This window comes from Pogonomyrmex barbatus, unplaced genomic scaffold (genome assembly GCF_055798465.1).
Source record: "Pogonomyrmex barbatus isolate J1 unplaced genomic scaffold, ASM5579846v1 scaffold3, whole genome shotgun sequence".
Classification (NCBI taxonomy): Eukaryota; Metazoa; Arthropoda; class Insecta; order Hymenoptera; family Formicidae; genus Pogonomyrmex; species Pogonomyrmex barbatus.
In genome coordinates, this window is record NW_028297127.1 from 20,550,175 (window position 1) to 20,566,890 (window position 16,716).

The 16,716-nt window shown below is 36.8% G+C and overlaps 3 protein-coding genes across 3 annotated transcripts in view; 2 read left to right on the forward strand and 1 right to left on the reverse strand.

The window, feature by feature from the left end:
* Window positions 1-392: 392 nt before the first annotated feature.
* On the forward strand, window positions 393-4,290 carry LOC105433616 (uncharacterized). Its single transcript, XM_011649004.3, has 7 exons — window positions 393-697; window positions 1,376-1,552; window positions 2,241-2,572; window positions 2,736-2,882; window positions 3,089-3,337; window positions 3,393-3,667; window positions 3,768-4,290. The coding sequence occupies exons 1-7, from the start codon at window positions 434-436 to the stop codon at window positions 4,091-4,093; spliced, it is 1,770 nt and encodes a 589-aa protein (XP_011647306.2). The 5' UTR covers window positions 393-433; the 3' UTR covers window positions 4,094-4,290.
* Grx5 (Glutaredoxin 5) lies at window positions 4,193-5,334 on the reverse strand. Its single transcript, XM_089079122.1, has 3 exons — window positions 5,127-5,334; window positions 4,757-4,898; window positions 4,193-4,527 (listed from the first exon to the last, which is right to left on the reverse strand). Exons 1-3 carry the CDS (start codon window positions 5,205-5,207, stop codon window positions 4,331-4,333), a joined length of 420 nt encoding a protein of 139 aa, XP_088935248.1. The 5' UTR covers window positions 5,208-5,334; the 3' UTR covers window positions 4,193-4,330.
* Window positions 5,335-14,093: 8,759 nt separating this feature from the next.
* Window positions 14,094-16,716, forward strand: part of LOC105424690 (uncharacterized) — a 106,269-nt gene continuing 103,646 nt past the window's right edge. The window contains exon 1 of the mRNA XM_089078974.1: window positions 14,094-15,090. Coding sequence (XP_088935100.1) covers window positions 15,015-15,090 — 76 coding nt within the window. The 5' untranslated portion in view covers window positions 14,094-15,014. The remainder of the gene's footprint in view (window positions 15,091-16,716) is intronic.

A 16,716-nucleotide genomic window follows, 5' to 3' on the forward strand; every position in this document is an offset into this window, starting at 1 on the left:
AAAAAAGAAAATATTTTCTATCTATTATCTATATTTCCATACATATATATGCGCATATATACATACATCACATATTGAAATATAGATCGTATGCGTGAACTTACATGTATAAATAGAAAACTTGTTTTCTGCTTTTCTCCTTGATTCTATCAATTCAGTGATAAACACTTCAATTTAAGTAAGATTCTAGACACAAAAAAATGTATCAGATAATGTATCAGATTAAAAAAAGAAATGTTTATGGTTCATATTATAGATACAATGATATGACTGTTGCATCTTCTTTAAAAAGTGGGGATATCGAGCATATATATATATATATATATATATATGCTCGATATCCCCACTTATTTAAAGAAGATATATATATATATATATAGACACACACGTATGTTCAACGAAACATTTACTTTATCGACTCTCGTCCAGTACGATGACGATACTACAACTATCGTTCTTCGCGCGTGCAACTTGCACTTTGAGTCAATGCATAAGAGAATGCATTGTCAATACATCGCCAAAATTTTATTTAGGAAAGTTCGTAAAATATCGACATTACGCGACCGCGGTCAGGTTAAAAGTGGACTCGCAAAATGTAGTTAGTAGTGGATTTCCAAATGTGAGCGGCTTCGATAATATTTACTTGCACGATTTTGTCTGGGAAAATGTTGAAAAATGGTCGAATCGCACTGCTTTGGTACGTACGTATAACGCATATAATTCAAAATAATGTAGTATTATAAATACAGAGCGATTTTAAATAAGTGTGAAAAATTTTAGAGATAATTTTTTATCAAAAATTAAAGTGTGGGAGGGGCTTTTATAAATTCTTTTCTGAAAAGTCACACTCTTCCAAGTTGTGAATGATAATGTATTTTATTTTTTTACTTGAAAAATAATAATTTTACGAGAAAAATAAAAGGAAAGGAGAAAGTTTCTTAAAAAATCAAGCTTTGTAACGCATATTTTTAGGTAATCGTATTTCGGCCTGTTAAAAAAATCGTGAAAATGATTAAAAATTTATTAATCTTTTATAAGTGTCTTAGACATAAAAGTCATTGTATGTACAATTTCTGGTTTTAAATCATCCATATTATTGCATAAGCACACAAAAACAAAATAATATCCATTTCTCTCACTATCAAATTTTATTTCATTTTAAATTGATCACGATTAATTTCCTTACTATTTCGTACCTTTTCGTTGAGGAAACCTTCGTAAAGTCGAAATGCACATTTTTCTAATTTAGGAAATAAATAATTTTCGTGAATGTTTATTTTTTTCATCCTTGATTTTGTTCATCCTTGGGCATCCGCTCTCTCATATTGCTTAGCAATTAACAAGTCTACATTATTTTTTATTTTTGTAACTTTAGATATGCGCAGTTACTGGCAAATCATATACATATGGTCAGTTGAGAAAAGCATGCAGCAATCTAGCATCAAATCTAAGAAAACACAACCTTTTGCCGGGAGATACCATTGCTATGATTTTATCAAATATTCCAGAATTTGCCCTGCTTCTGCTAGCGGCGCATGAAGCAGGTTTATGTGTAAGACAAAATTATTACATTAAAAAAAATATGTATTATGCAAAATAATATTATATATTAGAATAATATCAGTAAATCATCATTATTAATGAAATAAAATTAACGTATTACGTATTAGAATATAATTTACGTAATACATTAGAATATAATTTCATTCGCATTTGCTGAAAATAAAGTTGCTGTAATACAATTTAAACGATGATAGAAAAATTTAGACAATTTTCCTATAATAAATTTTTCTTTCTTTATTATAATATAATAATTCATAAGAAAATTTTAATATAATGATACTATACAACTTGTACAGAGAAAACGCGCTTTTACAATCTATTTATAACTTTGGGCCAAATATTATCAAGTAATTAAGAAATTTATTTTATACTTTTTGCTTATTTTTTACACTTTCCTATAAGAACAGTTTATAATAGAGTTAAATATAGAATATTCTCTTACAGCAATTTAATTACAATAATTTAAATAATTTAAATTTAAAATAATTTAAGACAAATAACATAAAACATTAAAATCTTTCAAAGAAAAAGGATATTCTGGAACTTTTTAAAAATGTGGTTCTGTAACAAGAAAACTAACATCATTAAAAATATATAATTTAAACGGAATATTCATTTTCCAAAAATTAATTTATTGTTGTAATTATAATTTTTTATAATTGTTATATTTTTTAAAGACAATTCTAATTAATCCTGGGTGCACGATATATGAGTTAAAGAGGCAGTTGAAAGAGGAGGAGATTCGGGCAATCTTCACATTTCCGGCCAAATACAGCGACGTCAAAGCGAGTCGTGAAAAAAATTCGAATATACCCATTATTCTTGTGAACGATAGGAATGTGAACAATAATTTTATTTTTGAAGCGGATTATCTAGACAATTTTATGTGTAATGAAACCGAAGATTTTTCAGTTAATGAAAAGACTGTAGTCAATTATGACGATACGGTAATTTTACCTTATTCCAGTGGTACAACTGGAACGCCGAAAGGCGTTGAGCTTTCTCATAGGTGTGCAAACACGTCATTACATATTAAATATTTAGAATTAAAAATACAATTTAAATAAAAGAGTCTATATTTATTATAACAAGAATGTAATCGAAACATTCAATGTATGTGTTGTTACTCTATGATATTAATACATTAGACAATTAAAATACTGAATTTCCAGAACTATTGTTTCGTGTATGCGTCAAATGATGATTTCGAAACTCTTACCCGGAACAGAAGCAACTGAACATCATCAGGAAATTCTACCGCTGATATTACCATTGTATCACTGTTATGGATTAATAGTGTCCTTATATTGTTACTTGAGGTAACACATATTTATTAACCAAATATCTTATTTATGTAACTATAGCAAATAAATGCTCGAATATAGTTTATTATATTTAAGTGACTTGGCTCTTCTGATTATTTTTAACATACTTAATATTTATTTAATACTTATAATACTACTACTAAATATTGAGACTTATTATAATATGCTTATAACAATATATGTATATCTTACAATTATAGAATGGGTGCCAAGTTGGTGTGTTTGCCGCAATTCTCCCAAGAAAAATTCATGAAACTACTTGAAGATTATCAGTGTACAATAATGTATGTTGTACCACCGATAATACAAATGATGGTGTATAACAAACAAATAACATCGCGTCACGTTGGATCTTTAAGAAATGTAACTTCAGGAGCTGCGCCGCTTGGAGAAGAAATCATCGAAAGATTTCGAAGTTATTGTCCTAAGGATATGATCTTCGTTCAAGGGTAAGGAATCATGATCACAAATGTATCGGTAATGAAAGAAATTCGCAATTTACAGATATGGCGCAACGGAACTATCATCTGTTGCTGCTATAGGTGCTTCTGATGGATCTCCGACATCATGCGGTTACTTGATTCCAAATACACAGATGAGAATTGTAAGCGTTCAAGAGGATACTCTCGGTAAAAATTTGGGTCCGAATGAAACAGGAGAGATATATATACGAGGCCCGCAAGTGATGAAAGGATATTACAAAAATCCCATGGCTACGGCAAATACGATGGATGGAGATTGGTACAAGACTGGTGATTTGGGATATTATGCTGAGGATGGTAAGCCAAAGATTTTATCCGAAACTTTGAAAATATAAAACGACAATTATGTTAAAAGTTAAAAGTGTGCTGACCAATTATTGTATATTGGAAAATGTAGGTCAATTGTATTTGAAAGGGCGATTAAAAGAGATGATAAAAGTAAAAGGATATCAAGTTGCACCAGCCGAACTCGAAGAAGTGATTCGTGGTTATGATAAGATACAAGATGTCGCCGTTATTGGTGTGCCAGATAACAAATATGGCGAAATTCCAAAGGCTTTCATAGTTCCTAAGGCAGAGGCAAAAATTAACGAAAATGAACTCAAAAAATTTGTCGCTGAACGCTTAGCCAAGTATAAACACTTAGGACATGTACAAATTATAGAAAGTATTCCAAAAAGTATGTCTGGAAAAATCCTTCGAAGAAAACTTCAATATTTGTAACACATTCTTTGAATATTGGAGTTTTATTATAAACAAATACCAAATATTATATTATATTATATTATATTAGGAACTTTATAAATAAATATTTAATAAATATGATTTTATATATCTGCATTATAATTGATATTATAAAAAATATAACATTAACAAAAATGTTTATTGTAATAAAAAGAAACTATTTTTTATCCATACAAGATATAGTTATTTTATAGTTTATTTACATCTACTAAAGATTTATTCTTTAGATTTGTTTACATCAGTTTGAGGAGATTCTTCATTTTCTAAAAGAACACTAGTAATTCCAACCTTCTTCAATTCCTCAATAAGTTCACCATTTTTATGCATCTCTAAAAGTATGTCACAGCCACCCACAAAATCACCATTTATAAAAACTTGAGGTATTGTGGGCCAGTTGGAAAAATCTTTTATACCTATATAAATTTAATATTAATGTATTTAAAAATTATAATATTAGCAATAATTTATAAACAGAGAAAAGCATTTTATTTATATAATTGTTTAAGAAAATATATAAAAGTTCCATAAATTTTATATATAAATATTTTTAAAACTATACTTTTCTTTAGAAATTTAATGCTTTTTATTAAAGTATTGCACAAATAAGGAAACTTGTAATAAATATATATAATAATTATTTACCTTGTCTAAGGTCTTCATCTTTTAAAACATCATGTGCATCATAAGTAACACCATGCATTCGTAGTATCTGAACTACCGCATTGCTAAATCCACATCTTGGTTCCTCTGGCACACCTTTCATAAAAACGACTACCTTATTTTTCTACAAGAATCAAATACAATAACAATGACTATGTTTTTCTTTTTATATAAAACTGTAAAAAGATAATACAAAAATCATAGGCGTTGACTTATCATATTGTGTCTAATTATTTCTAACATTATAGATCTCTATTATAGAAAATATTATCTCTCATACAAAAATATTTATAGATATATCTTATATAAAGTAATAAGGCACAAACGTGCCGTTATTATTCACTTCATTTACCTTAACAAGATTGCTAATTTCATCAAACTTAGTGCTAAAATTTCTAGCAACGAAGAAATGTTTAATTCCAAAGCGAAACATGTCTTGATTTATTTCACTAAAAGAACTTTTGCAATTAATTTAAAACTTTCCGTCGGCGCAAAGAGGTTATATCTATACTGCTCTAAACCGTCAGCTGTTTCGTATTTTTACTCGAATTGTAACGTAGCGACCTCACTTTATATAAATCGCTACAGTCGCTGTAGTAAAGAGATAGGTGGCGCCATCGTGCAATATTAGTTAAAACTTATATTACACAGAACGCAATATTAGATAAAACAACCAATAAAAAAAATATATGCAACCAATATGAGCAATAATTATATGAGAAAAACCATTTTTTCGACATTTTTTTTACGTAAAAAATATTTTTAAAAACTCTACATAAATTTACTAAAAATCCAAGAAAAATATCAAATTTAAATCGCATTGATAGAAAATCAGTGATACAAATAAAAAGATAAAAAATAATATAATACGCGCGACTGATGATCACAGTGATCCACGCGTTGTTTTTTTTTTTTTTTTTTTTTTGTTCGATATTCTCGGTAATTTCGATTGCTTGGAACGCTCGTCAGATGTCGCCGATATGCAGTTCGCTTCTCGCAACCTCGAATTCCCGTAACGTAACTGTATCTTGCGAACGCAACAATTGCGCTTTTCGAGAAGTGTTCGCGATATCGCGAAAAACACGTTGCGCGAAGTCGATCGATTAGACGGACGATGATTCCCCGCGCGGAAAAATCGTCCGCTCAAGCCAAGATAACACGCGCACGTCCTCAAGCAAAGTCCTCGCGCTCTCTCTCTCTCTCTCTCTCTCTCTCCTTCTCCGATATCAAATTTGACCTCCATCGATGACCTAGCTACGTTCACGAACGCGTCGCTGCGTCGCATCGTTACGGAGGTATGATCGCATATGAATCGAATTGCGCGTTACGTGACAAAAAAAAAAAACGTCATCAACATTTTTCCAGATCGTAAGTAAATCATTGGGAAAATATTCAAAAATAATAAATATTTTAAATAGGCCCAAATGGATACTCAGAAATTATTTTCTAGTGTAATATTTTCCTCGGTTTGCGCCAAACTCAAATAATTCGATCGAGTCAATATTAATTCCACAGTCCGGTCCGTGCTTAGGAATTGGTTACATATTAATTGCATTAAACTAACAAGGAATAGTTCCTTCTCTCATCTCTCCTGCGACCTTGTATACTTCGTGTGACGACACGTGAATATCTAGGAAGAAAATGTTATCTTATCGATATTTATACAAACATATGCGCAAGTTATTGGATTAGAAACGTGTTATGAAAATAAGAAAATCCGCTCGCTAGCTATAATGAAAACATTTTATCGGTTAATCCAACAAGCGGATAGAAATATTATGAAGAAATAGTTTATCTCTGTTTATCTCTATTTATACATATTTATTATATTTATTACTAACACGCTTAACGTGGATCGTTAAAAAGTTAGGCGAGGAGACATTTGAATTTTTTCAACAGATTCTTCCAAGGTCACCTTTTCGATAGGTACCAAATTAATCGAGATTTCTAGAAGCTATTTAATAATTCTTTCTTAATTTCTGTGCTCCCGTATTATATACGTGTGTTTAATAGAAAGGCAGCGTCGGATCGATTCGCCGACGTTCACGCGATACTAACTTGCGTTTTCCGGAATACACATTCCGGCTCGTAAAATTTCAGTCGGCAACTGATTTTGGAGGCAGACGGCTCGCGCAGGTTGTTTGGCATCATAAAAATGCCGTGATACATCGTAAAACGCTTCACGCCGCCAGATTGTTACCGCGCGGCACGTGCTGTCACTCATTCGCTCATGATGACGTCGATTAAAAAATCCTTGACGATTAGTTCGTAGTATCACTACATATACGTTATTTTTGTTAATACCAATCATAATAAATGCCACAAACGATAATGGACTACAAACTAGTATCGATAGCATCGATTATCTACGTTAGAAAAATTTCTCTTAATAATTAACTTAATAACGCGATAACTCCGTTAAGAAAAAAATTGGTGAGCGATATTCTAAAAATAATTTATAAAAATTTCGAATATGTATAAAACAATAAATAATCGGGAGAAGAATATTTAAGAATTTTGTTAAAGAATATGATTTTTTCTTTTTTTTTTTTTAAATATAATTGTAAATTATAAACTGCTATTTCACATTTCTTATATATTGTAAAAATATATAAGAATATATGTTTATATTACATATCAAAGTATACGTTATACAATTTGTAAATTTTGCATATGCAAATTCATCTGTCTATAGATGTTTCATCATCATCAAAATTTATACGGCGTCTGTATCGGCGTTGGGCTGATATAAGCCACTTGGGAAACCGATATCAAGTCGCATGTGACGCATAGAGAGTGACGTCATGTCGGAAATATCGAAGTATCTTAATGACGTTCTCGAGATGCATGTATGTATGTATGCACGCGCGGGCACCGTGTGTGCGCGGCGATGACGCAATACTGAAAAATCGCTAACGGGGAAAAACTCGCGTGGGTGCCGTTAGCGCCACGTGCTCCTTCGTGATTCATGACGTCACGGGGTAAAATCATGGTCACTATGGCGACTCGAGCGTTCTCTCCTCGTTCCCTCGAACGCCCACGAGATTTAAACTTCCGCTGCCGGTGCGAACGTCACGCCCTGTTTGACGGGTAAAGGTGTTGTGGTAGGTCCGGGATAAAAGTCCGAAAATAGCAACAGGTACACGTTACAAAGCGAAAAACTTGGCGGATGTACAAGTGAAGTTTTTTTATACAACAACGATATTGCGATGCAATAGATAATTTGTATGTAATCATGGGAGAAATCAACTGGAAGGAGCTTGTAACATTTATTTCGTACAACATCCTACGATTTTCATATGACCTTTTTCAGGATTCATATGCAACTGTATTCGCAATTATGAATTCATTTATTCATAATTAATTTCTTCAAAGTTTTATAAAGTGCAATATAAATAATTATTATTTATTAACCGAATATACGCAGTAGCTGAATCATTTATATTTATATTTTTATTTTTAAGAAAAATACCAACTTTATAATTTAATAATTATTTAACTCTGTATAATTTATACATTAGATTATTTTCTTTGTGTAACTTTAACCGAGATTACCTTGATAGATAAATTTTAGTTTGCTTAACTAACATAGGCGCATTAGTTACACAGCCTTGGTCCTGATTATTTTTCTATCCTAACCTGAGATGCTAGAAAAAGGTCGGATGATCATTAAATCTCCATTTAAGTGAAAAGGCTCAAAGAGTTGGCAAAGTTAACCGTTTTGAAGAGAATAAAGGGATGAAAACCAAAAAGAAATATACATCAATATTATGATATTGAAACGATGACTGTTACGACAATTTATAGTAAAAATACATATAGCTAAAAGTTAATTATTTCAAAAGGAGTAAAAGGATAGAAACATCAAAAAGAAATATTACATATCGGCATTACAATGTTGAAGGAATGATTGTTGCGACAATTTATGGTAAAAATACATGCTAAACGTAATATCTCACGAGAGAAATATCCCTTTTCAAGCTATTGATAATCAATAGGAATTAACTAAATTAGTTCTCAATATGGAATAGAAGACTAAGAAACATTCCCGAGAGTAGCAATTCATTGCGATGTAACGAACGAATTTACCGTTACACAATACACACGCAGCAGGTAGCCTTTGTGTTATCGATCGCGCTAAAATACGCTCGAGATAATCAAGTTTGTGTAACATTTGTTGCTTCTTCTTTGTGTAACCCAAACGTAGTGCTGCAAATAACAAGTCGGGTTATAAAAAAATCAAATCCGGAAAGATACAATGTGGGAAATGCTTATGTAAGACGTTGATATATGTTGCTTCAATGTGATATCAAGGCTTTCGTTTAATCGAAAGTACAATTTTATAAAAAAAAAAAAAAATTCTCTAGAACTTTCTACTACGTAACAATTTCAGAAGATGTCGGTTCCCGATGATTAAATTAACATTCATTCCTTGCGTATTTTTTCCGAAGAAAAAGAATGAGATTTCGAATTTTCTTTAATACTTTCTCCGCTCTTGCGAGATTTGAATAATAAAGCGGCCATCTGGGAAAAAGAGTCAGCGATCACACTTGGACGCTACGTTGCGCACGCTATCGGATTGTGTCGCGCTGTTGTGTCATGTGCGCTGCTATTACACGTACGTACGTACGTACGTACGTACGTGGGATGACGTCACGCGTGCCGGCGGAACGAAAGGAGAAGCGTGCACGCCGCACGCTCGTGCACACCCACCCGCGGCGTCACGGTCGTCATCCCACCCCACCTCAACACTTTGCCCCCCCTCCTCCTCTCGCCCCTTCTCCCCTCTCTCGACCTTTTCCATCGTGTGTTCTCTCCGTCGACACCCCGTCGTCGAACAACTCTGCCCCGCATTTACGAGCAGGGCTAGTGATTTTACACGACACAGAGCGATGCCTCGAGTAACCGTGCGGTAAACGCAATGCCATAACACCGCAATCGATATTACTCGATACGATCCTCTGTCATTGCATCTCGCGGCTAATCGAATGATATCGACATGGTGGTATCGGGATTCCAATGTAATTTGGATCTCGTCCAGCTTATGGGAATGTTAATACCCTTGCTGCGCGCGCGTGTGTGTGTGTGTGTGTGTATGTATGTGTGTGTAGGTACTAAGATTTTACTTTGATATCAAGAATTGCCCAAACGAATCCTAAATCCGTCTGTTGTTTACAAACAACTCATACGAGTTGATATCGACGCATCGACGAGTTAAACTTTGAAATTATATTTTTCTCAGGAGAGACTTTAACTCTTCAGTTTACATTCATGAATAATGATGTAGACATGTTCGATCACAAAAATCAATACATTTCTCACGAGCGGTATACGTGATCACTGTAATTTGCATATATCTATCATTCTGACAATATGTTTCTAAAATATTCCTTTCAATTATAATATTCAAAAGTGATCACTTTCAGATATGTATGTAATTCGACAAGAACGATTCGACAAGCTTTATTCTGTCGATAAAATATATTTTCAGCGCTGTTCATCGTTGTCTCACAGCTTATATCAATCAAAAGGATGAACTAAAATTTAGAAATTTAGACTATCACTAAACATACGAGTCTATATGCATATTATATATTTTTAATCGTGAATATATATGATTACATATGAGCAATTTTTTTCAAACTTAACTTTTTGTAAAAAGACAGTGAAAATTATCTTTGTAATTTATTTTTGTCTTCTTCACTATTATTTTTAATTTTTATCATTTACAAAAAAAGAAACTGTAAACATATCTAGACATATTTCGTATGTAATTATATATGTAATTATATATTTATATGTAATTATATATATTTATATAAAAATTATATGGAAGATTTATCGAGAAATAGCTCTATGCGATAACAGTACTGTTATCAAACGGGACCGAAATAACGCGTTGAAGCGACTCTTATTCACTAACGATAGTAAAATGAATTCAGCGGCGATGGGGGTGGGTGAAGAGTGCGGTATTTAGTCGGCCTGTCTCGATTATGTATGCGAGGCGTTGCGGATGGGGAAGATTGTCGGCACTGCTGAGCATCTGGAATGGAGTGCGCGCGCTTCGTGTAAGCGTAAGGTGAAACGAGAAAGAGTGTGCGCATAACTGGAAAGACGAAGACAGAAGGCAGGCACACACACACACACACACACACACACACACACACACACACACACACACACACACACACACACACACACACACACACACACACCGAGAGAGAGAGAGAGAGAGAGAGAGAGAGAGAGAGAGAGAGAGAGAGAGAGAGAGAGAGAGAGAGAGAGAGAGAGAGAGAGAGAGAGAGAGAGAGAGAGAGAGAGAGAGAGAGAGAGAGAGAGAGAGAGAGAGAGAGAGAGAGAACAAGGGGATCGACAGAGATAGAAGATGTAGAAGAAAGTCTTTACCAGTGATCCTCCAAGCTAACCGAAGTGGAAGCAACGAAGTGGAGAAAACAAACTCGCCACCGTTATGGGTTCTGACAATGCGGAGGAACGAGACGCGCGGAAGAGAGGGGGGGGGGATGATATCGATCAAGGATCACTTCTGTATTTACAGAGGGCGAATCTCTTCATTGATGTCGGATCGCCTAAATCAAATCGGAGTTATTATCGGCGTTACATTGTCGTCGATACACATTTCGTCCGACATTATTCCCCGAATCCATTCGGAAATCTAAACGGGACGGATGGTAGATTCGGTAATACCTTCGCGTATGCGCAAGGTCATTAACCTCATTAACCGAACTGATCAGGGACGAATTAATCAGGCGTTCTCCTCGCGTTCGATCCGGATATATCCGAGCCTCATCCGATATCTCACCCAGTGATCGTGATCTTGCGACGCGTGCCTCCGCACTAGTCGAAAGTCTCTGTGTGATCGCTGCGTACACAAAAGAAGCATATGCAGAGAACCGGAGTTTCGGAGGCATAACAGAGAGAAAGAGCGTGATGAGAGGCGGCAGGGAGGGAGGAAGGAAGAAGAGAGAGAGAGAGAGAGAGAGAGAGAGAAGTAGCGGTGGATCAAACGGAAGGAGAGAGTGCCACGCGACGACGAGATGGACGAACAAAGACGGAAGCGGCCGAGCGGGTCGGTGGCAGCGGCGGGGAGTCATTCGCCTGGCACAGAACGACGGCGGTGCGGAGTGAGAACGTGAGGATAGCGCGTGTGCTGGACGAGAGGGGTGCATGGGGGCTGGGGGCAAGAGCGTAAGAGACCAAATGATGACGCGCGCGAGCCGACAGGGCCGTACGCGAGAGCACGCGACGTGTGCGTGTCCCGAACGCCACTGGTTTGCGTCGTGCCAGCGGCATACGAGCTTCGCGGGCCAAGGCGGTTGTCACGGATTTGCGCGGGGAAATCGAAGGGGGGGGAGGGGAGGAGGGTGCCTTTTTTCCTCCTCCTGTGTCCTCTCCAGGGAGAGGACGCAACTCGCGCATTATTCAAGAATATGAACCGAGAAGTTCGGTCATATCATTCTGTGTTCATAGTGACACCACGAAATGCTTGGAAAAGGTATTGCGACTGATTAAGACTTTAGCGAACGACGTATACTTTTTGTTTACGCCATTATATGTCATTGAAATTATCTCATTAAAAGAGAGATTACAAACATGATAAATTTATCCTTTTATATGTATATACACACACTCGTGCGCGAGTAATCTATATATTACCATCAGTATTTACAAAGAAAATGTCCAATGGTATTTTATGATTTCACCTTGTACGTTTATGACGCCCAAGATGTTTCTTTCGCTTCCAAGTTATGAGACGACTTATATTTTAAGATACCAATCATCGAGGAAAAAAAAATTTGTGTGCCGTGATATCATTTTTGAAGACACTTTATACGAGCTGTATCAAATTCCGAATGCAAACAATTTTTTTTTCTAAATCCTAATTTAATTTCAAATAAATTAATTTAAATCGTGAATATGTCATTATGATTAATTAATTGATGAGACTCCATCGTTTTCGTATTCTTTCATTATAAATTTTTGAGAGATTTTAAATACAATGTTTTTTTAGAAAAATATAGTGTTAATTTTTTTTTAAACTTATTAATTAAATATTACGATATGCGTGATAAAGAAGCAATTTATGGGTAAACGTTTATTTACATTTTGTCATGTGTTTTTGGTTTTTCTGTCTTAAATATATGACTACCCACTAATTCGAGAAGAGAGGAGTCTACAAAAGCAGTTGGGGATCCTCGCAGCTGTAACTTGTTCGCTACTTTTTCCGTTCCAGGACCAATCTCTTACTCACTTTGCTCCCTTTGCACCACCCTCGCCACCCTTGCCCGCTTTAGGGACGGCATGGCTCTTGCTCACTTTGTAACACGGGTGAACCGAGGGTTATCGATAAATGGAGTTACGCGTTTTAGCCGCGAGGAGCTTAAACTGTCCCGCAACTTTCGAAAGATCTATTTTACGCTGTTAATCAATCAGTTTCCTTCTGGATTCGTTCTGGATTATTGATCGTTTGTCGTTCGGCCTGTCTATATTCGCGCGGAAAGAAAACGTCCTCCACACAGCGTGCAACACCTTGCAGATTTGACAAACGTCTGAGTCCCAGTGTGCAAGGTGATCGTGTAATAAGCTTTCACGTTTACTGCTTGTCGGTTTTACGTTCGGGTCAGAACGAAAAGAGAATCCAATACGGGGAGAAAGAGTGATAAAGCGCAAAGGCGCAAAAGGAGAAGAGAAATGAAGAAGGTTGATTGCGCGAAGCGAGTTTTCATCTCTCTTTCTGCTCCTCTGGAGGAAGAAGGACAGCGTGAAATACAGTGAAAGAGAGGATTCACGGGTGTTCCGCGGAGTTCTCTCTACATTAACGGCTGTGGACCACGCTCGAGGTTCGAGGAACTAGTAGAACGAGGAGACGGCTGGGGCCGACGAGGGGGTGAACGAAGGGCGGCGAGATGGAAACGGGAGGGGAAAGAGGGGGGGAGGGGAGGAGGAGGGAACGGTAGTAGATGCGGTATACACTGCCACAGGGGTGAGACACACTTCGTCCACCGAAGTGGTATATAGACAGTAGTGGGAGGAAGAGAGAGAGAGAGAGAGAGAGAGAGGGGCAAGAACGCGAGAAAGGGTGGAAGCGCGCGCAGGGCGCAGGAGGGGGAGGAAAGGGATCGTCGGGGGCTAGAACGGGTCAGACGTTCCATCGTTGCTCCGAGCAAGACGGGTGGCGGGTGGGTGGGTGGGTGGTAGCGCGAGCGGGAAGTAGAACCGAGGGCGAGGCGGGCTCTGGCATCGGTAGAGCAGGTGGCGCGAGGTGGGAGGATCGTGGGTGGAAGTAGAGTATGGAGTGATAGGGGAAATCAGTCGCGGTTCGAATACCGCCGCGAATGCACGTAAGCGACGCCTGTTGTTGCGCTCTGTCCGCCTTTCTCTCTTTCTCCCCCTCGACTCGTTCCCTATCATTCAACTCTCGCGGACGCTGCGTCTCATTCCCTCTCTCCCGAACTCTTTTTTTTTTCACTTTCCGTTCTCTTTCTCTCTCTCTCTCTCTCTCTCTCTCTCTCTCTCTCACACTCTCACTCTTTCTCTCTTTCTGTTCTTTCTGTTCCTTAAGGATATATGTAAACGCAGTCACATTTCTCATGTGCCGCTCTGAACGGCATTTTTAAGCGAATGCGTCGCAACAAGCGCGTAAACGGAAGCAAACGAATTCCCGAGAGACCCCCCCCCCCGACATTAGTTGACCTTTCGGACGCGGAGTCAATTCGGTTCAGAAAAAGTTCAGCGTACACCGGCATATATGTAGGACAGGGTGGGGAGGTAGCTGAGAGGACCGATAAAAGAAAACCCGATGTAAACAGAGGAGAGCAAACTTCAAGAGGAAGGGAGACGGGAGGAAGGAGTGAAAAGCGAGGAGGGAAAACACGCGATCGGACGGTAGCTCAACTCCTTCGCGCCAAAAGGGATTCATTCGCGCGGTGTTTAACCTCTTCCGCCGGGGAAAGTCGCCGCGCGACTCGCATTCCCGATCTATCGAGGATTTTTCTCCCGTCGATCTCAGGCGGGCATCTTTGTGCGCGATCCGCGACGATAGACGAGTTTGAATTCGACACGATCGGATCAAGTATCGAGGCGGAGTGAGCGAAAGGTGAGAAAGACAGTGGACGCGCGCACACACACACACACGCACACACACACAGGGGGCGCCGTGGAAGTCGAAGGAGGAGGACGATATCGGTGAGAAGAGGCGAACACGAAGAAGGAGGCCAGCAGAATGCTCGACTTTGAACAACAGGCCAATCAGGCACAGGCATTGGCCTCGCTCGATGACGATTGGCATCTGCTCGAGGGTGAGCGCACGACCTTCGCAATTTTCTTTCTCCCTTTTCAGCACCTTCCTCGAAAGGTGCATCGGAGATCGGCAAAAGGCAATGCCACGCCGTTTAAAATTTAAATCCGGCAGGGACGAAGCAGGCGGGTGGCCCTTGAGGCCCCTGAGTATTAGGACCATTACGGCTCTCTTTGTCTTCAGATGACGCGTTTGAAGAAATTGCACTCCATTAATCCGGCATTAATATAGGACGGATATTAATATTGAACGTATCGTGATAAAATTTCGTCATAAAAACGTATTAATAATATATATTAGAATTATTATTATTATTATTAATATATGTTAGAATATATATTAGAAATACGAGTCGAAATACGAGAATTGTATTAATTATATATTAAAATTAATATTACATAACGAAACAATGAGTTAAATAGCAATTATTAGATATTATTTTGTTTCTGTTATTGCAAATAATATGAAATAAAACGTCTCGCTCACAAAGTGTGTGCACGATTGCATTCGCGCTTTTTAAAATAAGATACATCTAATTTTTTTTTGAAGTTTGTTGTTGAATGTCAAGCAATATCGCAGTATTTAAGAAGGAAGTAATCCACGACTAAAAGTCGCGATGTTTATTAATTGATGGACGCGTGCGGACACGGTCAATGACGCAGAAGAATAGATCGAAATTCACATTCACAGAGAATTGCACGTTATTCAGAGGCAGTGTCATCGATGCGCGACGAAAAACTGATTTATTGCGATCGAGATAGTTGCGCATTAATAACGTCAAAAACAAGATGTATGACGCGGGTAAATAGACTCGCTCGCTTGACGAACGTCGTAGCACGACAAAATAATTTCTAATGCAACATCGTCAATTAATCTCATATTTTAAGCATTAGTCCGAGCGAGAAATAGAATAATTCACGTATTATTAGATTTACTTAAAATAATTTTTGTCATATATCTATATTGTCATACAGTCTGCGGTTTTTCCTGCAGATTTTTGTTATCCAAATCGATTTTGCGATTAAAATATTTCTGCCAATGATAGACCTCCTCTTCTCAATCTCAATATTTCAAAACGGAAATATTTAAATATCATCTCTCGACATCATTTCTCGACAAAAATTATATTTTTTTCTGTAAATAAATATATTTTTTGTTCTTTGCATTTTATTGTAAAATAATGTGCTACATATGCTGCTGATATAATTTAGTCAAATTAGTAGAAATACTTAACTTTTAGCGGAAGGTCTTTCCGTTAGATTAAATTTAAATTTATTTCTAATCGAATTATATATGACAATGTCACAGGTGCGTGATTGCCTCTTATCAATACTTTGGAATTTGTCTTTTCTTTTCGAAGTGTATCTATTATTATCTACTACTTATCACTACTATTTGAATCATACGTTTATTCATCCGTTATCGCGCGCGCACGATTTCTTTCTTTCTCTTATCTGTGTGAATACCACAAAGAATTCTGTGTAATCAAATGCTTGCTCTTAGCTCTTAGTTAGTAGTATGTAGTAGTATGATGTTTCTTCCTCCTATGTGATATTTACTGCTCTGTTGAAAAATCCGATCTCACAATACGATAAGTTTAGGACTACAAAGTTCTACGTAACAAAGA

Bases quoted from the DNA above. Each gene is read 5' to 3' on its own strand.
- LOC105433616 (XM_011649004.3), top strand. From the start codon at position 434: ATGACGATACTACAACTATCGTTCTTCGCGCGTGCAACTTGCACTTTG. The intron at 698-1,375 runs GTACGTACGTAT...TTGTAACTTTAG, and splicing joins GGTCGAATCGCACTGCTTTG to ATATGCGCAGTTACTGGCAA. The intron at 1,553-2,240 runs GTAAGACAAAAT...TATTTTTTAAAG, and splicing joins CGCATGAAGCAGGTTTATGT to ACAATTCTAATTAATCCTGG.
- Grx5 (XM_089079122.1), bottom strand. From the start codon at position 5,207: ATGTTTCGCTTTGGAATTAAACATTTCTTCGTTGCTAGAAATTTTAGC. The intron at 4,899-5,126 runs GTAAATGAAGTG...TGATTCTTGTAG, and splicing joins AAATTAGCAATCTTGTTAAG to AAAAATAAGGTAGTCGTTTT. The intron at 4,528-4,756 runs GTAAATAATTAT...AAATTTATATAG, and splicing joins AGATGAAGACCTTAGACAAG to GTATAAAAGATTTTTCCAAC.